Genomic DNA, 22,738 nt, shown 5'->3' on the forward strand with positions numbered 1-22,738 from the left:
AGGTTACAACACGACTTCAGTAGCACTTGAAGATTTAGGAGCATGCTATTAACTCACAGGCAATCCACATGGACACGTGCAGACAGACCCAGTTATAATATAGCAGGACAGCTACATTAACACTGCACCTTTCCAGAGTTAATACAAAACATACACAGACTACACTCAGATTTGCCTATATATAACCATGGAAACTTGCCTTACAAGCTGTTTATTCCATCCTCAACCTTTAAGATTTTAGCTTATACTTTGATCAGGAGCTATTTCATAGGCTTTTCTTCTAAGTAGCTGTCTAGATATTGTGCTGTTCATTAGCCAGAGTTGAGTGGGAGACAATAAAATATCAACGCCTGCTTTCTGTACTGGCCGAGTGGAGGCTGCTGGTGGGAAGGGAAGCAGTGCTGCGCTAAGGAACCTTTCATCTGCCTGCGATATCCACAGCAGCTGAGCCAACTTGCACCCTTCAGGAGCCATGCTCAAAAATCCCATAAATTCCATTTCCTTCTGAATATTGTAACCCATACGCAACGTGGAGTAGCCGGGAACGTACCTCAAGAACACTAATTGTTGTACGGTTAATTACTCCTGCAATAGCGACAAGTTTAAGTTAAAGAAATAAGAAGCAGTAATGGCTGAACGGGTACAGCTCTTTGCCTTTCTTCAGCACATTTCAACAGAGGATCTCAAAGCACTTCACCACTATTCACTTGGTTGCTGTTACGTTTAGAGTTGGCAAACTACGCTGTGTCTGATAGTAGTTCTGCTCCCTGATTGCAGACCTAGTTTTTACAGCAAGAGGTGTGGACGGCAGCTGTGATCAGGAAACGTCTGCCTCCGAAGGCAGTCCTGGGCAGCTGCGGACTTCGTTGGTGTACACTTCCATGCTAAAGGACCCGACTCAAATTTTGTCATACTCGCCCAACTGAAGAGGAATTTAAGTGGTGCATTATCCATGGCTCTTTACACAGCCGGGCATTTTACTCAACAGCCTGGCAGAGGGAGATATTACCAGGGATGGTACCGGTGAGGAGAACATGCCTTAGCTCCCTTTTCTAACCACTAGCCTAACCTCTGTGTTTTGGAGGCAGAGGGAGGGAAAAGGGCCAACTGCAGCTTGAGAAATGCAACAGAGGAAGACAGTAATCTTGTGTCCTGGCTATTCCACAGCCAGCCACAGTATCTACAAATACTGAGGTAACTTGACCTTCCTCAGTCTATTTATCAAGTCCGTTACTGCAACGTGATGTCATTAGACTAGACATTAAGGTAATGATTCCTCATGTGATAAGCAAAAGCTAAGTGAGGCAAGATGGAATAAACGATACTAGGGCTTTATCAATCAAAGCCAGGTGAAAACTAATTTATCCCATCTTGTATTTATACAGCCTCCCTCTCCTCCAGCGTTGTGTACACTGATAGCAAAGATCCCTCTGTCGGTTTCATTGATAGGAAGAGGTCAGTTCATCCATCACTGCCCTGAAATGCAGCCTCTTCTTGGTAGCAACACTGCCCCTTACCTAAAATACCTCACCAAACTGAAAGTGCAGGAGTGTCTGGGCTGACAAACTTTTTTCAGTTGGAATCTCAACATGACATTGATGTCAACATCTTGGCTTTTCAAACGCGGGCCAACGGAAAACCCGAGGCCCGTTTCACATCTCACCAAAAAACTCCCCTGGAGAATTTGCTCAGAAGCATGTGCCCATTGCCGAGTCACCGGTACCATCCTTAGAGGTCTCCCAGCCAAGGATTTAGTCATGATTTGCCTTAGCTTGTCTATCTGACCGGATCTCAGATGATACTACTGACTCCAGCTGGGTTGCTAATGCCTTGAGTGAGAAGCCATCTATCTATACCGTCATCAATGAGACTAGTGCTTGTGGACCCAAAGCACGAAGTGCTTGGGCGAGCCGCAGATGGGCACTGCGTAACGCCTGCGTTTAGGAGGCTTTGGGTAGGGTCTGTATTTTACAAGCAATGGGATAAGCTCTGTGGTTTCTCTGAATCTGTGGGGAAATACCACCGAGAACATGATTAGCTCCGTTCTTTCACCTACGCTGTGGGAAGCTCTGTGAAAAAAAGGGAAGCGACCCTGATTATCTGAAAATGCAAATGCCCCTCTGTTTTAAAGTGGTTAGTCTGTGTGTTGCTCAGGCTCTTTCAATCCCCCCGAGGCTATGCCTACATGTGCGAATAGGATGGGGAAACGTGTCAGGGCCACGTCAATCTTGTTAGCAACGAAGATGCAACAAAATAGGCTTAAACACTCAGGAGAACCCCAGGAGGTACCTGCAGACTCTGTTACCTGGTAAGCCCTGTCCTCGCCAGCTGCACGAAGCCAGCACAAGTATGCTAACGTGCAGTCATCTCGTTTTGCTATGCAGACTTGCTGGGGGAGAGCTTGAAGTGCAGAAGTGTGAGAAGTCGGAGAAAAGCTGTTGGGTGTTTGGGTCAGGGTTTTTATGACATAGTTCGCTGTGAGCTCAAGTGATCAGAAAGGAAGAAATCAGCACGAAAATCCAGTGATTCAGAGGGTCTGTTACTGCAGGCCAAAGCAGTTCATGCTGGCTGATGATTTAACCCCTGCTGGGTTTGCACAGCTGAGTATTTATGGGCAGATTTAATGATGGCATCCTTCTAAGCTCAGGGCTAGGGGTGGCGGTGATTGACTATATGTTTTCCTCCTTCCGCAAGTCCCAGACCGCCAGGCTAAAGACTTGTCTGGGCTGAGGGCATCTGCTTTGGTGAAGCTGTGGCACAGTGCAGAGGAGAATACACAGGACAGAGAGAAGGGCATGAAGGAGCTGGCTCATAGCATGGGTCTGAAGAGCTCTCCTGGGGCGGGAAACCCTCCCACCTAGCACTAAGGTCACTTCTTTAAATTTGAACAGACATTTCATTTTCCAAAATGGAAACATTAGTGGGAAACAGTGCTTTAAGAATGGGGTCTCCTTCCCGGGCACTGGAACCTCTAACCCCCCTGACACCCCTGGCTGACAGCTTCCAGGAACATGAGCAAAAATCCCTGACGTGTACACGCTGTCCTGCATGGGGACAGATGTGGACAAAGCTGGGGATCAGAAAAGTAACTAAATGTTTCTGAAAGCTGCAAACACTAATCATTGGAGGGGAGATTAAAAGTGGCCAGCAGAACAGAAGCCACTGATGGATAGAGGCACTAAAGGAGCCTTCTGTTTTCAGACACTTAGAAATGGAAAAAGTACCCTGGATAATCCTGTGTCTACGTTAAGGATGGACTGGAGATCCACAAGGGATCCATTTTCAGGGGAACTTTAGACTTGTTTCCACTGCTTTAGTCAATAACGAGCACAATTCTGGAAGCGCAACTCAATACTATCTTAATGTTGCAGTGTCAGTGCAGGCAGCGAAAGTCCTCAGTGGTACCTGGACTTACCTGCAGAGAAGTTGCACACTTGATTGGCTGTAGCTTAAAAAGGGCTCTGGGGTTTTTTGTTGTTTTTGTAAGTCAAGACAAATAAATTTCTCTGTTACTTTACTATTTCTAGGAGACACCACACTGAATTCTATTCCCAGGTACCACACTGACATTGAAAGAAGCTAAAGGGCAGTAACCGAGAGGCAAAATCTTGAACAATCAATGCAAAAAGAAAAAAAACAACAACAAACAGCCTTTTTCTCTATCTGTTGGTAAGGTGCAGAGCCAACACTATCCATTTACTTTATGTCTAATGGACTTAAAGAAGGACAAAAATTGGTTTAATGCTGTCTTAAGGCACCTGGTCTAATATCATTACATTTTGCCCAATCCAATAAGTAGCGCAAATCCTAGTAGACTGCTGAAATCTGACCTTGCGCATCATTAAATCGATTTGGAAGGAAGCCTGGCACTGCATGCGTGCACGTATTTCTGCGCAGACGTGAGCGTTAGGAGGGGGTTGCTTCCAGAGGGGGCTGACCTGTGCCCCACAGAGAACCCTCATTTTGGGATCAAAAACTTCTCAAAACACCGAGAGTTGTGTTCGCTCTTAATCACCTGGATAAAGTTTCCACCAGTTTAAAAAGCAGAGCTTTAAGGTTTCTTCTCCTGCTATCAGCTGATCTCTCAGCGTCTCTCCCTCGCCTGCTGCGGCGAGCGGTAGTTTCAATGCTTCCTTTTCAGTCGCACACCAGCCAGCTCCAGAGTAATGCTTCTGGGAGGTGTGGTACAAGTGTGTGAAATAAGCGGCAGTTTATACTATTTGAAAAATGTTTTTCTGCTTCACCTCTAACAAAGTTGATTGCATTTTCCATTTCACCTCCTTCACGGCTTTTCGCTCGTCCTTAAGTATTCTGTGACAGGGAAATTACCATGGTTTCCCATTTAAGAGGTGGAGGGAACAACTGAGATAATCTAGAAACAAGTCTGTAATAGGCATCCACTGACACGGGAGCAGGGCTCTCGACATGTCAGGTCGAGCTGTTGAGCTGTCAAGCCCTGCTGTAGCCACTGAGACCCGTCCTGCAACGTCCATAAATTTCAACAAAGAAATAGTTCAGTTGAATGCAGTGGAAATAGTCCTACTCCTAAAGGGCTTCACTGCTTTCCAGGTATAACTGATGCTCCAAAACCAACTTAAAGCCCCTTCCAACGCTACTGTCGTGCTGCGGGAGGCTGCGCAGGGAGGGCAAAGGCAGCACACGGTGCCTGCAGGCAGCAACCTCCTGGCATAGGCACACTCGTCTGCCAGCTCCCAGCCCTGAGAGCTGTACCTCAGCCTCAGCAACACCGCCCCAAGAGCCTGCCAAGGTGTTTGGCAAAAAAAATTGTTGGCAGTATATGTAAAATGCATATGGCAAGATTCAAAAAATCAGTCACTGAAAGCCAACTCTCAGGAATTTCCTCCTCCCTCCCTCTTCTGAGCAATGCCACCAGCTCCCTGCTCCGGCAGCCTTGTGCCTCTCTTTGGGTCTTGGGCACAAGACAAACCACAGAGTAAGAAAACTAAGAGTTTTCAGCAAAACATTCAGTGCTGGTACTTAATTTAATTAATCTGAGACTGGGCTATGATTACCACAGTGTAGGACAAAAGAAACAGAGCTACTAATTTAATGACCCTATTTGCTGTTTTTCAGTTTTCATATCTTAAGTAAAACAACCAGGCTTCGCTTAACTTGATGCTTGGGGTCTGACTGAATTTCTGTCTGACTCGAGGACTTCATCTCATAAAAAGAACTGCCAGTGTTATAGCATAAGCTCGTTCTTCGTAAAAGAAATGCTGACTGGTGATTTAGGAGCTAATTAATTTTATAGTCAGAGAAGTCTAAGATAATAGCCCCTCCTTTTTCATCTCAGAGAGAAAGAGAGAGAAAGAGAGAAAACAAGAGAGCAATTGCTGCGTAAGAAATAAGTACGGTTAGGCATATTATATTTGTCAGGATGCAAGTCCAGTGATTTAAGTGGGAATACTGGTAGGCATGCTCAGGCACCTTTGAACTGTGTCACTTACTGACTGAACAGTACTATTATTAATTAATACCTTAATTAATAATATAATTAACTGAACAGCAAATAATAATTTAAACTGTTTTTGTCATGGCCATCATGCAAGTCAGATTCTCTAATCTTCCCATTGCCATAATCTCCGTGGTTGCTTCCGTGCTGAGGGACAAGCATGTTAGCGGTGAGGGGTGAATCTGCAAAACCGAGCTCGTGACAGCGTCTGCTACTGCCTGAACTACACGTACGTTGTGTAAGATACGCGTCCCTGGGCCCGTTTTTGGGTGCGTGCATACTTTGAGCTTAGAAAATCTGGCCAGGAGAGTTTTTAGAGAACATCTCAGAAGACAACAGAGGAAGTTAGTAGAGAGGAGAAGACTTAATGACAATGGAGAGACACAGCAAACCAAGGAGTTTACAGTTGGCCTAGCAAACCACTACTGGACCAGCAAAGCCAGTAGACAACAAACAGGTGAGGCAGAAAGCAAAGAGCTCCTTCAACTTTTGCAAAAAAACAACCCAGTGCCTGTACAGAGCAGGGACAAATCTGCCTGGAACTGACTATAGCCGAGAAATGATGAGTTCTCTCAAACCCCATTTATAGGCCTAGTTGTGCTATGGTACTTTGGTAACAAATCGATATGTCTACGACTTTGTGAAGCTTTGGAAAACTTGAAAAATGACCTCTCTGACTTTCCCTCCGTATTCAGTATTTTAAAACCTGTAGCTGCAAGAGTTATTGCGAGAGATAATTAATGCTGGCTGCTTCGCCAGTTGAGACGCTGTATAATATCTAGCATGGCATTTATTAGTTGGCTGTAGCCTGCCTGGGTGGGGAAATGAATCTGACATTACAGAGATATAATGTCTTTACTAAGATACTTTATTTCCTAGAGCTGATGCTACTGTGCTGTCCTTAAAAAGTTATAGGTAGCCCCAGGAAACATGAGTGTCCCGCTTCCAAAAGCAGGAAGGGGGTAGATCCCTCACCATCTCCAGTATTTTAGCCATCTTTCTGTCTTTGCTAATGGGAGACTTTGGGAATTAGCAGAACCCCTACACATCTCCGCACTCACTCCCATTTCAGCCTGAGATAAACAACTGAGATAGATTTCTGCCCCCAGGGACAGCTTCTGGACATCAGACTGGAGACACGAGATCAAATTCATCTCTGGTGAAATTCCACTGGCTTCCACCACATTAGACCAGAGATTAATTTGGCCCACAGATACATTAAGAAAAGATACAAAGCACAAACGGTATTTTATAAAAAAAGAGAAAGGGGAGGGGGAAATTCAAGGGGGACGCTGGATCCTAACCCAGCAGGATTCAGCCCAGCCCGCTCCACCCTCACATCACCAGGCACAGTGCATGTTGCCGGTTACCTTTTTGCTTACTGACTTTCTTTACTGTCATTGCCGCTTGCCGCTTTTGATTTTCAGAAATTTCAAAGCCTGAAAAAGGGAACACGGCAAACACAATTCAGAAGATTGCTTACAAAGCCTCGTTTTTCTTTTGGGGAGGGGGGAATGTTCTGCACTGTTTGGCAAACACAGAACGCCCTAGGTGGCAAAGCATCACCCAGTGAGCTGTGGGTACGGGCAGGTATTTTACTGAAAAGCAAATCTTCCTTGAAAGGACAGGCCTCTCTATAATCTCACTTGTGCAGGGGCTGTATGAAAAGTAAGATTAGACCCATTATTATTTATACAGTATCATAAATATGCCCAGCGCTTTACAGCTGAGCAACACAAACTGAGCCTGAACTGACATTGGTTACAGTCAATTTATGGGCTGATGCTGAGGGAAGGGCACGGCTGATAAGTCATTGACGTCGCCGCCCTCCTACCCTGCACGAGACGTGCTCAACCAGAGCAGAAATGATGCAGCCAGCAGACTCTGAAGTCAGATGGCCAAAGACTTCCTTCTCCCACAATACCCACGGAGGTCCAGGCTTGAAGCTATGGGCAGAATTTGTTCACTGAGGGCCAAAAATACCAGTAACTGAATTGGAAAGAGACCTATTTATGACTATGAGAGCAACCAAGGACATTTGAACAAGGTTGAACTGTAATTCTACTACAAAAAAAAAAAGTGGGCTTCTCCCAACAGTTGGGGCTAAATTAAGCATTACCAATAATCTCCTTTCAGATTCATTTCATATTCCTCACCTATCTTTTCATCTTCTTTTACCATCTTCCTTTCTTCTCTGAAAGCTCTAAGCCATCGTAACTTCTCCTCCAGTTTCTTGGCAAAGAATAAGTGCATTTCCTCAGTCTCCTTGTTATGAAGTTTGAAGGCATTCTTCATGCTGACATTGAAGTCATCATCTCTCCCGTCTTCTATATCCACCACTTCATATTTATCCATGTCTATGCGACCTTTGTAATACAGAATATCTCTTCGTATCAGATCCTACAGAGAGAAAAGGAGAGATGGGTTGATCGTAAGACACTTACAGAGCTTGAACTCAGCAGGGAATTCATGGGAGGGCTGAAGAAAAGAAAGAAGTAATGGTGAAACCTGGTTAGATTCTTCAAGCCTCATCTGCTGTGAATACATTTGTTGGTGGCTAAACAAATAGGGTAGATCATAGGCATAAAAGAGCAAAATATAAATCCACATGCTGCAGAATTTTGCTTGCAGGCAAGAAGAAATGCCTTTGAGTAGGTAACATCCATCATTTTCCGTGATGGGAAGTTCTGTTCCATAGGACAAGAAACTGGAAAATACGCGCCACTGGCCTGATGGGATTCCTGTGCTGCAAACGAGGCTGTGTAGAAGCATAAATCTTGAGAAATCAGCTCGGGCATGTTTGGCAGTGCAGACCAGGTAGTGCAGATCTCTGTTTTCCAAACACATTCTCAGAGTCAGGGGAGATGGGTCTCTGCCCCTTCTCCTTGGAACCCATTTCCCATTCATACACAACTCACTGGCGAGAAAATCACCCTGATTCTCAGTTCAAAGAACTCCTAACCTATCTCTGTCCCATTGCGCCCTGGATTTAACCTCTTGATCCATCTTAAATTTCTTCTTTTTTCCTCCTTGATGTTTACAACCTTTACAACCAAACCTGTTCATCCTCATCTCCTTTCTAAGTTGATTATTCCTGCCCCTTGTTTTTCAGCAGCAGCTCATTTCTGTACATTGGGAAGGGAAAAGTAAAATAGTCTTCATTATTAATTTTTCGGAACTCATACAAGAACACCCACAGCTCTGTGGCTGTTTGACATGCCCAGCGCAACCTCCGCTCCGTGCCGGCAGGAGCCGGTGCAGCGGTGCGGTGTATGGGCTACCATGATCCCCCCTGCCAAACCTCGGAGGTCGCGCGTTCACAGCAGCTGGGAAGACAGCGGTAGGTGGAGGTGGCACTCAAAAAAAGTGTTTTGAGATCTATTGTGTCAACTGCTCAATCATAGATGTGAAAGTGCGGATGCTGATAAACTGTAGTAAAAAGGAGGTAATTTCCTGTTTTCCTCCTTAGCCTCTTCATACTTGTTTTGGCTTTGCCCATCAAATTTTGTATTGCCTTTACTAGAACTATTCCTGATTTATATTGGTCTAAGAGGAGCATTGGCCCCACATCTCTATGTCTTTATAGGAACAGGAACAAAAAATGATCATCAGAAAACAGAATGTTAATTATATAGTCATGACCACGTAAGGTGATTCAAGTTACAAGGCATACATATTTAAAAAGCCAAATTTAGCAACACACAATCAAGATTTCCTTCCTCTACCCACTCTCAAAAGCCAATATTTAGGTGTATTAAATTAATTTAACTTAAATACTTTTTGATTTTTGAGAGTGCCCTAAAGATAAATAAATGCTATGTCAAAGGATTCATTTAAGAGGAAAAATACAATCAATGTACAGCATTTAGTTACTGAAGATTTAGTAGTGAGGTTTTTTTAAAGATAAGCAGTAGGTATTATTTTAAAGAAATCATTAATCTTGGAAAATAAATTGTGCATCATAATTTTTTTAGCAAACTTGCTCATGGATCTGCCAGACAGTATTGACTATCATGAGAGAAGGCACTGTCCAGAAGCTCGTAGTCTTTCAAACGTGGCTCCGTCCTCTGGAATGCAGGCGGGAGGGGGGGGACATTTCATTAACAAATGTATTGTACAAATATCTTCCTCTAGTGTGTAGGCTTTGAGTAGTGATGCTGTCCAAAACGTAAGAAAAGGCTATTTCAGGCTGAACACACACTAGAAAATCTTTTCTGTTTTGTCCTAACTTGGAAAATTGCTTTTCCCTCTGCGCCCAGTGAAGTGCTGAGAAAAGGCTGTAAGCATCACACTAAACTTGTTCAATTAAATCAATACTGTGCACTGTGTTTAAATTTGAGTCTTGGACTAGTTCTTAGAAATAGCATTTATCTTCACCACATTCTCAGAAAAACCTGATAACAAATCTCATAGGAAAAAAGATGTGCTCCTTAAATTAGCTATACCAGCAACCATTCTTCTTCCCACCGCTGACGAAAACTTCCAAAACACAACACTGAACAGACTGTGCTTGTGAGTGAGATGGGTGAAGTGGGATCAAACGTACTTTTCTATGCAATATTCATGCTTATGTAGAGATTTGTTCATAAAAGGTATTACAAGAACAAATAATCACAATCCTCCTTCTCACCTGGCTCTGAAAATACAAGGCTCTGTGCATTAGCTTTTTTCTTACACATACTAAATACATTTTTTCCCCTCCTATCTCTCCAATTTTGATTTAGAAAACATTATGAGCTACTTTTAATAGCTAATATTAAGTGAACGTTTTAACAGATCGGATTTGAACATGTCTGACTGAACTGCTCCATACATTTCCCCTCCAAGGCTGCGGCAGGAACCATCGCCGCCTCCTGCGAGGCTTCTGCAGTGCGTTTTCGAGGCTCCCGTGTTTTGCAGGTGTTGCTGAGTATTGGATGTGAAGAGAATGGTGTTGCCTAGGAGTTACTGAAAGAGCAATGAGGAGATAATGGAATCATACAAGCGCTTTTGGAAATAAAATGGCCCCACAGAATACTATTGTTGGTGAGAATGCAATAGCGGGAAAGGACAAGGTCAGCTATCGAGACTGTTTGCAGAAAACACACGAAGAAGAAACGCCGTGCTTTCGTCCTTGAGCGTTGAGCAAGCACATGGGTGAATGAGGGAAAGACAATAAGCGCAAAGCTCCTGCCTGCCCCTTTTACTTTCATTTTGAGAAGAAACTTCAATAACAGATGTAGAATAAATGAATCATCTTTTCTCCCATCGCCCTCCCCAGAGCTCTCAGCCTCCAGCTTGGCAGGAACTTTCTGGTGGAGAAACAGCCCCGGGAGTGGAGGGAGGCCCAGAGGAGAGAAAAGTGCTGCCACGGAGGAAGATGAAACCATTCAAAGAGGTGCAGAAAAGCTAAGGAGCTCAGAGCAAGTCCGTGCCTGACGTTACCCGAGTGCGGGTCGCTGCTCTGTGCCAACAGTGCATTTCCTTCGTACTTCCACAAAAGAAGGACCATTCCCCACTCGTTGACCATAAACTCCAGCACCGGTACCCCAAGTTTTTAAGAGACCGTTTATTTTTCACAGAGTGGTAGAGCACATAAACATCTCAGTGAACAGCACGAGTCTGCACATGGAAGACACTTTGTGCACACCTGGTTTCGAGAAAGTTCAGTCCATATAGCAGATTAATAACTGTAACTGGATAATGTCATTTTTAATGGGCTAGGCATTTCCTCCTACCACTTCTCCTTTCTTCCCCTCTTCTTGCCAACACTAAATTTTAACACCCCTAGTATGGGAAGCATAATAATGATTTGATCTGTGGATATTTTATCACATATGTTCCTACCGCTCTTAAAGAATAACATACTACTTAGCTCCTTAGTGAAGCATGGGCATCTTCAAATGCCCTTGGCTTACACTGTAATTGATTTCAATAGAATTTAGGAATTCATCTGGGCTCCATGAGAGATGTACAGCAAACAAGGCCAAACCCGTTTTAAGGAGCTTTTTATGCATGTGGACAAGAGAATAAAAATTCAGGGAACATGCAGGCAATGAAAGGAATGCCGCTTTGTGTAATTTCTGCCAGATGCAGACAGAAAGCCTGCAGCAGTGCTGAGAAATGAACCTCGTTGTTCTGTACACCATTTTTGTCGAGCGCAGGACTGTCTTTCCTTTCTTCGAGCACGTAAGCTGAATCAAACAAGCACACACAAGATAAAGGAAAGCAGATGTGTGGCTGAGGATGAAAATGGATTGTTTAAACAGAATGGTGTAAGTACTACATGTCAGAAGGACAAAGCAAATACGTATACACAAAATGGAGATTTATCAGCTGTGTAAGTAGCCACACTGTCGAAAGGAGCTCAGGCTTAGAGGAGGGCAGAAATGGCAGCTGGGACAGGCTGCTGCTATTACTCCTGATTATCCCAGGGATAACATACAAGAGAATTAGGAAGAAATTATTAAGCTATAGAATCTACCTTTGTTTATATGCTGGCTATATTAGTATAGTATTATATATTATCCTGTCCAGATGACAGGATAATATATAATTATTATTAGCTAGCTAGACGACTAGCTGGTTTACACTGTCCAGTTTTGAATGTCATACAAAATTATTTTTTGTAGTTAAATAAGAGCAAGAAAATACAAAAAGACAAAAAAAGACTCTCAAAACCTGATCAGTGGGGAATGGCCAAAGAAATGGAGTTGTTTAATCTAGAAAGGACATAAATAAAAAGGAATGTGCTGTTGGTATTCCAATATGTGAAAGCAGCTTCTCTTCTGGTGATAAATTCTTCTCCATTTTGATTGTGGCTTGGCTTAATTTACTATAAGGGAGAATAGGATTAGATACTTGGAAAAAAGTCTTTCTAGCTATAAGAGTAGTTAAACACTAGAACAGACAAAATAGGGAAGTCTTGGGACAGCATTCCTCGGAGATTTTAAAAAATAAGGTTAGACAAACATCCATCAGAGATGAGCTGAGTATACTTAATCCTGTGAAGGGAATAGCTAATCTCCCGGGGTCCTTCCCAGCTCTGCCTTCTGATGATGTCTAAGAGAAAGGTGACGGATGGAGGAGAAAACGGGATGAGAGCAGGTAGGATTAGTACGGACGTCAGGGGCGGTATGGAAGAAGCCCCAAGGCGCAGACCGGGACAGCAAGCACGAGGTGCAGTGACATAAACCTGCAGTCTCTGCAGACAGCATCCAGATTGCATTGCATGGCTCTTAAGGAAATTGATGCATCTAGGTCATTTGCACTTATTTGTCTAAATATGATCTTCTTTTACCCTACAGCTTCTATGAGTTCCTTTTCTTTCCCTAGCTGAGGTTAATTAAGCTCTTCTGAATAATGCTCTGCAGTCTGTTCACATAATATGTACTAAGGATTCACAAGGAAAAAATGAAGCCAAAAAAAAGTAATATTTGATGGGAGCACAAAACAAAGTTTTGACACATTACGTAAACCTACCACAATTCTGCTCTCTGCATTTGCTTTGTCGCGGGTTTACAGCTGAAGTGCTTGTGCCTGAGGTCACGGCTGCGCTCAGGGGGATGTACCTGTCTGTGTGACCTGCTCAGGCCATTTTCTCCTGCTCTCACTCTGACTTAAATATCCCCATTTCACTGTCCTGTCTCTGAAGGGGGGAGATGACTTTCTCTAGCTGCGCTTGAAAGAAAAAAAATCTAATTTGTGACCATCATAGGGAAACCAAGGCTGAACTTGTACTGGAAAACCTGAAGATCTGAAGCTGGGATGTAGCTTCCACAATGAGTTATGCACCTACCCCCAAATTATTGCAGTGGATATAGATATCTGTAGAAAGGATTGCACCTGTAAATCAGACTATTCAATTACTCTTACTATTAAATTGACTTCTACTTGTCTGTAGTACTGCTTTCTCCTCCTGCTCTCTAACTTTAATCAATCACTTTTTTCCTGCCATGAGTACCCCAAGCCATAGCTACGTGCGCCAGGCACTGCCTTTCCACGCTGTGGTTGTGCAAGACCCCGTAAGAGTCAAACCCTCCCATGATGCTGCAGAGGAAATACAATATTAATCACAAGGAGGGCAATCTGCCTGTGCAGTCGATTGCTAGTGCAAAACGGCATTAGGATTAAAAGCTATTCAACGGCTTAAGCAGCACAGAGCACATAAGGAGGACATTTTCCCCTCCATCAGAGGGCACAGGTAAGCACTTGAGAGGTCCTGGCCTGGTATGGGTCCCAGGTAATTTGTTCCCGTTAGCTTTGCGTGCAGCCATCTTCATGCATTTCAGAAACTCCTCCTATTTATTTCTTAGTGGGTGGCGTGCCAGGGTGGATGGAGAGGTCTTAAGCAAGGGTTATGATTTTAGGATGGCACATTTTTTTCAAGTGCTATGTTTTACTCTATGCTAGGTCACACTCTACTTCTCATGCATAAAACAATCTGTAAAACACAAGTGGAGGAAGAGCCATTTCCAGCCATGAGTCATTAGATCCCTCTTATGAGCTGACAATATAAAAGACGCCAACCACAGAATAATCTGTTACAAGTTTCTCATTGCATATGTAGGTTATTGGTCCTCCTGGTTATCAAAATCCTGCATATTCCAATGGCAAAGCAGTTTCAGAATGACTTGGGGAGGAGTTATGCACTCGGAGTACATGGATGCAATCAGGTCTTCTGAGCGCAGCTCCCGAGGCTGGCAAGGACTGGCTGCGGGCCTTCGGGTGAAACCCAATTTCTCCCTCAGTCCTTCCCCATCTCTATAATGGGATAATGATATTTCCTTATTTTACAGGACAACTGGGAGCTGTAAATAAGTAATCAGGGAAAGACACATTGAAAGCCTTTGATGGTGGATCTTTAACAGCTCAAAGCCTTGTAAGAATAGCTTAGCGTTACACGTGCTTCGGGATTCAGAGCTGGCAGACGAAAGGGAGGCAGAGGAGGCTCTGCAGGCGCAGATGCAGCCCGCGGGTGGCAGACGCAGCACGGCACAGATCCCTCCGTCCCTCCTGCAAGGCAAAGGGCAGCCTGAGTAACATGCAACAGGGTGGCTCTTCCACTGGGGATCATCACTCCGTCCCCACCACAGCTTCACAGAAGATCATCCCAGTAGAGGTCTTCTGAGATATTTTCCGCTTGCACTAAGCGTCGGTGACAGCGCAAAGTCGCATGAGGGGCTTCTCCCCTCACTCCTCCCGACCTGAGGTCATGGCTTGGAGTGAGGAGTGTCACCGGTGAAGCAACAGCCCTTGCAAGTGCTCATGGGGCTGGAAGGCCGAGAGTACTACACTGCGTACACACAGATAAAGCAAAGCCAGGGCTTGCCTGAAATGACTAATAATTGAAACGTAACACAGACAAGGCAGCAAGGTAGCAGCGTGCTCAGTATAAAAAGCAGCGATCTCTGCAGGCTATTTTTGCCCAGAAGATGATGTGTTCTTCAGGTATCAAAGGAGAATGGGGATCCAAGGATGAGGCTGAAGAGAGACCCACCTACAGGCAAGCTCTACAACTTGGTGAACAGTTGATGTTGAAACACTTGCTGAATAGTGAATAGTTGATGCTGAAATTGGGAAAAGACTAAACCAGGGTTGATAAGAACTGCACCCAAACACCAACCCACGATTTGGAAAAGGCTGAGTTGTCTTTTGCACTAAGGTGTGGGTCTCAGACCCCTCTCTGATGACCTCTCCTTGACCCGGGCAGTGACTGCAGAGCAGAATGGAAGAAGCAGAGGGAACGAGCAGAGTTTTTCAATTTACTCCTGAAATTTGTCCTGATTTTCCTGCCTGCCTGCTCTCTGTCTTCACTCTGCCCAGCCTGCCGTGAGCAATGAGAGCATGGCACGCTGCCACTTTGCCATGTCTTTGGGTATCTTTAGTCATAAGGGCTTTCAACGTTCTTTGGCTTTTTAAAAAAAGATTCAGAGACTACATTTTTAAAATCTAATTTACTTTAAAGCGATCCTTTGAAGAAAGCAGCTCAGCCTGCTTTTCACAAACACCAAGGACACAGTTTTCCGTAGCATTTGTTCATTTAACTTAACCCTACTGCAGGCTGATTTTTAAGACGGGACAGTTGCACACCATTCTCATCAACCTCCTTGGAGCCTGAGTGCATTGCAAAACTGGGCCTCTCTTCTGTCCAAATGAGACCCTAAAACTCAATGAACCCTTTTGAATGTTTTTGTCCTAAATATTCTTGATATCAGAAAATAAATCTACGCTCTGCTAAGTGGTTGGATGCCAATGACTGTGAACTTTGCTATCACCCTGTCGGACACAGCAGTTTGGGCTGAGCCAGCCTTTAGGAGCAGGGAAATAGGGTCTGCACAGCGCAACCTGAAAATGCGATGAGGGATGGATCATATTAGAAACAGGGGGGTGTAACACCACCTCCCCGACACAACCTCGGCCACTCGCTTCCTGCCACAAACTCCCTAGGATGGGTCAAACGGTTACAAGTTTCCCCAGGGGCTGCCATGGGAAGAGGGGAGCCGAAATCTCTGCGATACCAGTTTACATAACTCGTCCTTGCACAAGAACAGCTGTGCTGGGGAGGTCGCCAGATTCCTGCCAAATTATTCAGCAGTGTCTGTCTCCTGAGTTTGGAAAGAGACGTTTGATTCATCCTTGCCAGCTCCATGAAGCTGCAGTGTGGGATCCAAGTGGGGGAGGACTGGAGCTGAAAGCATTTATGTGGAAATGCTATTTTCGTTCAATGTATTTAGTGGAACATCAGTAGCATTTTGATGCCTTGTTCCACCTCAAGCCCAGTCACGTTGGCTGCAAAGCAGTGAGCCGAGGGCGAGTGCATTTCCAAAGAACTAATAACAGGAAGAGACGGGAAACCCTTCTGCAGACACATCACTCGGCTTTTCTGGTCTCTCCAGTTTGCTCCCAGGGGCTTAAAATTGTGCTGCTGAAAGGCCACAGCAGGAGGAGGGTTAGATTTTCAGCTCTTGAAGTTTCGCTCGTGGGCCAAATTTACACCCACTGCTATTAAAGGAGCGATAAATTAGGCACCGAGTATATTGTATAGCATCTTGCGTATCTGTATGGCTATACGAGTAGGCTAAACCTGTTCCCTACCCAGAAAGAAAACACAGACTGTGAAGGACTCTAAATTCAGCCCTTTCTGGATTTTACCATTGAATTAGCAACTAACAACCTAAAGCCTTCTCCCGCCCTCCTCCAGCTGGCTCCTCTGGCTGACCCTGATGTTTTTCTCCATACACCTCTGGCATCCTAGTGATGTCTCTGGAGTCCGCTCTTCCCTCTCTGCTATTGCACACCGAGCAGTGAAAAGGCAGCACCTGCCTCCCCGAGCCAGCAGAACGCCGGCAGGTTCCTGGCTGAGGTCAGTACAGCCCACTAGCACCAGTCCTCCTGCAAAACTGCGCTCAGGGCACGTAATTAGCACGTGCATATCCCTGCAAAAGGGTCACTGAGCAAATGCATTCAGGGCTATTTTGACTATTAAAAGGAATATTTTCTTTTCGTGAATATGCCATATCTGAAAGCTAAAGTACTTTTTCATAACTGTTTTTAATATATATCCTGTCAATTGCTGGAATTCATCCTTCATGTTCAGCTATCTGGTAGCCAAGGAGACTGACAGGAGGATCAAACTTCCTTGCCGTGCTATATGGTCTGGACCCACAAAAACCTTGTCTGCAGACAGCACCGACTGATCAGCTGGGCATGAACGTGGGGCTACATCAGTGGGGCTGTGGAAACACTGTTCTCTAAAAACTTCATTTTATACTTTGCTTTGGAGCTGTGACCAGGCCAGTGTGTTTCCTTTGGTCATCTTCATGCCCATCTTATGCTATCTCACTAGCTCAAATAGCGGCACACCACTGAGTCTCTACCAAGCTGCTCTTTGAAAACAGTGAAACACAGCCTGACCCATTTTCCCACCCTGCTGCAGGCTGGACCCAGGCCTGACCCAAAACATGGCATTTCATGGAGATCTGTGTTACTGGGAGGAAAAGAGAAGGGGTGGGAGGTGCTGCAAAAGTCAAACAGTGTTCCTTGTGGGTCAAAAACCCACTTGAAGTAATAAGAATTGTCCCAGTGCTGCTCTGTGTTTCCAAACAAGATTTTTGGCTAGCCCTGTGAGACCTATTTAGCCTGTAATAAAAGCAGGGCCGTTGTTTTGGTGCAAAGATTACCTCAATGTTTTTAACAGAAGCGATATGGGAACTAGGCCTTCTTACACTAAAAGGGCTCAGAAATGTCTCCTTTATCTTCCCATTTGGAAACCTGAACTGCAATGGAGTTCGACAGGATTATTTTATTTACTCTGTCTCCTATAGCACAGCTATTTCTGGCTGACTGTCTGGCTATTGCTATTAAACTGGTCTCATTTTGCTTCTCATCTAACCTGCTTTTGCTCTGAGAGCTCAAGGGAAGACAGCAATAGCAATAACCCACAAGCTGGTGTTTGCATTGCCTCTTGATTACAAGAGACACATAAAAAGTGCAAATGAAAACTAAATGTGTTTCATGCAGTCACTGATCTTTCTGCGCTGTCAGAAAACACTAAACACGGAGCCCCATCAAGGACTGTTCCACTGTAGGTGAAAGAAAAGCGTAATTTGCTGCAGAAACTCTGTTAACCCTTCATACTTCATACTGTCATTTCCAGCCTAATGCCACAGCGCTCTCGAGCCCGTTGGGGAAATCCAAACTATTACCTAGAACATGAAAAAAGAAGATCCTCATCTATTACGTGAGAAGCACCTCGAGCATCCCCCAACATAACAAGCTATGACCATAATTAATGCTGTGTGTCACAGTCCTGGATGTTAAATACTATGATTTGCAAATTTAAAGCATCTCTGTGTCGAACTCTCTCAACTTCAGGTGATAAGAAAAGTAGACCCTGTGCCTTTAAGGCAACATCTTTTAATGCTGCCATCATCAAGGATTGACTTCATTTCTTGGTAATTACAGTTAGCATACTGGAATATGTATTCTTCTTTCCCAATTATAGACATATGGTAAGTCAAACTGAGGCCAGTGCTTGCTTCCTACACAGTTTATTCCCTTCTTACTTTCCAAAAGGCATTTTTGCATTAGGATAACCAACCGACAGTCTCTTCTGAAGAAAGCACCACTTTGTCCTCATGCACACTGCAATGTCCCAACCTCTGGTTCAGGAAACACAGGCAGAAAATTCATTAGGAGAGTTTGACATTAATCCAATAGCTGAAACTTACCCGGCTTTGCAAAGAAAATCTAAATCTTGAGCTCTCCCAGTGGCTCTTTATCAGGCACTGCAGACATCCAAACTAACTCAGTGCTCCCCTTTTGACAGAGGTTCTGGAAATGTTCTGCAGTACCTACCTACATCCACTGGTATTTCAGTATTCAGTTTATTGAACACTGAAATGGTTGACATGGCCATTTCACCTGATTAAACTTCTCACTTCCTCGCACCAGAAAATAATTCAGTGGTGATACTAGGAAGTGACCAGTGCTGTCTCTGATGGCAAAATCTAAGCCAAAGAGATTTAATTGTAAAGCTCAGAAACCCATTTTATTTGTGAAAATCTTCCCACACATGTTGCTTTGCAAGATGTTTGCCAGAAATGAAAGCTGGCTGCCATAGTGTCAGCTTCTCCACCTGCTGCTACTGCTCTTATTCATGCAGCCCTTGTAAATCATAGTGCAAGTTTCCTGCTTGGAAGAAAGACTTAAATATACCCGTACTAGCGGAGATAACATCTGTCAAGCACATTTGAATGCAGCCCTTTATAATTACTCATTTTCACAAACTAGGTCTCTGTCTGAAGTCCCGTCAGTTCTCCAAGATGTGGTGGTCATGGAAATGCATTCGGGAGTTCTCAGTCTGAGGCAGTGGAACTTACGCTGGCAACCAGGGAAGGGTCTGAGCTTTGCTGCTGGATCCGACCACTGCCATCACTCCTTTCCTGACAGCTGAACTATATTAATGACTAGTTCATTACAGTCATCTTAATATAGTCATATTAATGACTATACTAATATCTGGTTCTTTGCATGCAAACAAACCATCACCAGGTAATCACCCAGCTGCCCACATGCCCATTTGCAAAGACAGACCCTTGGCTCAGCTCACATTGCAAAAGCCCTTGGAAAAATCCTAGGAGATGCAGTCAGTGGGAAGACATCAAGGATGCTCATGTTCAAGGAGCTGCTCCCGCTGGCAGCTCTCAGTCCATCCCACCCATCTGCTGAGCAGCTAATCACCTTTATGAGACGAGTGAGCAATAGCATACAAGGGGGTGATTCCAACCTGCAGAGATCTGTGGACACCCACGATTTCAAAAGGCCACGCAGATGCTGAAACCTTGCTTGAAATGTTTGGGAGCAACTAATAAATACAGTGAATGTTGATCAGTGAGCTCCTCTCTGTCAGATGGCTGGTCTGGCATTACTGATGATGATCTGCAGGCGTATCAAGCAGGGGAACAACTAGGTGATAATCTCAAGAAGAATCATCCTGAGAGTTATCCTCCCTCACAGAAATGTCTTGGCCAGATGTCCAGCAAAAAAAGGCCCCGTAACCTTGAAACATTTTCAGACATCAACAGAAAGGGATGGCAAAGCTGCTGGAAAGTAGGCCATATTCAAAGCAGATGGGTTTATTTGGAAATACATTAACTGCTGCTGAAAGCAGATAGCTGGATACTAGAAATACCTCCATAGCCAATAGACCTTATTCCTTACCTACAGGCAACACTGGACGGATCAGTAGGAAAAAGAAACATGGTAATTCTTGGTAGCATACGATAGGAGTCCTGCTGAAACCTTCCTAGGCCATCTAGCTGTAAAGCTGATGGACCAAACCTGATCCAACAGATGAATGGTAGAAACAAAGATGGTTTTTGAGAATGTGGTCTGTGCCTTGTCTTTAGAGCCACACAAAGGACACAGAGTAGTTGAACTGGAGCAGTCTTCATTGTTTACTAGCTGACAGCAAAACTGCTACGAAGAAATCCAAACTTACGTGGGAGTGGGGGGACACGTTACTTTGCACACAGCGCTCACCTTAAATAATGGGCACAAAATGAGTTGTTGCCTTGGCTATAGATAGAATTTTTTACTATTCTGCCTGGGTTCAGCAGCAATACAGCCAGCCCAAAGGATCAGCAGCTTGCAATACAGACACGAACACGAGTCGCGGGCATGTATGTAGCAGTGTGCTCTCTTGGGACTGATATAGCCAGCACATCGGTTGGCTGGAAGCAGAATGCTGCTGAAATTTTTGCAGCAAAAGAAAAATTGGCTTTCACTAGCTCTTTTCCAGATGTTCTATGGATTCATATACCATCCTCCTGGACCTAACATGCATCTACTGGTACCAGCGAATGCCACTAACACCTCACCTTAGCCTACAGGAGTGAAGCTGATTCCAGCCAGTTTTGCCACATAGAAATTATTTCATCTTCCACTGCACGAACTAGTGAGCAGGAATCTGACAGTCTTTGCAATGTGAGCCCACTGTGTAACAAGTTTTGCAGACAATGGAGTTCAAAGGGAATGACAGAGAATACTAACATCCAAAATTGTCACAGAGCTTATGATATCGAACTGTGTCTGTTCCATCAGAAACTCACGTATCAGTATCTGTCAAGCCACAGAATCCATATGCATTACGAGGGGATTCAAGAGCACAGAGCTGTTGCAGCTGCAAACATCTACCAGGGAGACAACAGGTAATGAAGGTGAGGATGACATGCAGATCACTGCAATGAAGATCTGGAGGAGTGGGAGGTCTTGTTTGAAATATATGCTTGTCTTCTAGAGCCTCTCAGGATATCTAGCAAGCTTTCATCAAACTAAAGTATCGGTGATATATTTAAATAACAAGTGGGTTTTAGTTCCTTTTTTCTATTAAAAATCTCTTTTGACCAATAAAGAGGTAAAATTCAACCATTATAATTCAAAAATAAATGTATTCTCAAATAGACTGTGTCATGATTAAGGATGTATCATACCTACTGATTTATTATATCTGAAGAAAACCCGCATATGCAGAAGATTTTCTGAGGAGGAAGATTCCCTGAGATGTGCCATCGTAAGTGGTACCAAAGCTGAAAATTTTGATCAGGCTCATTGACTAAACAAAGCTCACGCAAAACATAGGTCAGATTGTCCATGAATTTTCTCATTGCCTGTGTCTGGAATAAGAGGGGTGCTGTTCAATCTGTTGCTTTGGAAACCTCTGAAGGACTTAATTCTCCCTGTACACGAGGCAGAGGAGCTGGCAGCCCTGGACCAGTCTGAATTCTGAGACCTTCTGGAAATCTCAAACTTTCCCTTCTGGACTTGGACAACTCCCGTTCCCTGAGGGTTTGTTGAAGTGGGACATGAAAGCATATTGCAAGCTCATGCCACTCTCAAGCACTTTAACTCCCATGACTGGCCCCAGGCTGTGCTGCAGATGACCCCAGGACATGGTGCTCTGCCCACCCCTGGCCAGGCAGAGCTGGAGCACCAGCACCCCTGCAGACTTGCTGTCTTCTCCCTGCTCTTGGGGATGTGTGGGTCATATTTCGTATCCCTCAGAGAATCGTTTTAAAGCATGGGGTAAGGAAGACTGGCCCCAGCTTCCCGCACCATGATATAAATGGCGCTTCACTAAGAAAGCCCCAGGATATAGCGCTCTGGCTCTAAAGCAGAGGTTATCCTGCTAGATGGTTGCCTATTAGGATCTGTAACAGCAAAGCCTGACACAAGGGTCAAGACAACACAGGATATAGATCATTCACATTTATTTTATATAGGATGTGTGATCCCAAAATGTGAGCTAACACTCCTCTGAATTGCGTACTCAGACACTCTTTCTTAATAATGTTCAAGGAAAACATTATCAAGATGGGACAGTCCAGCTGTAACCCCATCTCCCCTCCTACCCCAGCACTCTGAAAAATAACAACTGCGGTTTGATGCTGGAAAAAGATGCAGAAGGAGAACCTACAACGAGGTATGAAGCCTGTGCCCATGATATTGGGCTCACCAGATGAGTTACCACCCTCTGCCCTGTCACCCTAAAGCTCAGTGGGCACACTGTCCCACAAGACCTCGGCTAGTGGCAGAAGAGCCTGCCAGATCCTGACATGGAGCCAGTCTCTCTGCCAGGAAGACCCAGACCACTGTGCTGTTTCCGAGACAGCTAAAATCTGCAGGGCGTTTTCCCGTGAAGGCATCTCTTGTGCAGCATTGCCACACACACCCCACAAAGTGCCTTTTGAATACATAAGGGAAGAGGACAGTGTCACCCTGACA

The 22,738-nt window shown here is 44.5% G+C and overlaps 1 protein-coding gene across 1 annotated transcript in view; it reads right to left on the reverse strand.

The window, feature by feature from the left end:
* LOC127019582 (uncharacterized) overlaps positions 1–22,738 on the reverse strand; it is a 219,293-nt gene that overhangs the window by 4,608 nt on the left and 191,947 nt on the right. The window contains exons 12-13 of the mRNA XM_050901700.1: positions 7,630–7,873; positions 6,844–6,912 (exon numbers count right to left, since the gene is read on the reverse strand). Of these exons, the coding sequence (XP_050757657.1) occupies positions 6,844–6,912; positions 7,630–7,873 (313 nt within the window). The remainder of the gene's footprint in view (positions 1–6,843; positions 6,913–7,629; positions 7,874–22,738) is intronic.

This window comes from Gymnogyps californianus, chromosome 9 (assembly GCF_018139145.2).
Source record: "Gymnogyps californianus isolate 813 chromosome 9, ASM1813914v2, whole genome shotgun sequence".
Lineage (NCBI taxonomy): Eukaryota > Metazoa > Chordata > Aves > Accipitriformes > Cathartidae > Gymnogyps > Gymnogyps californianus.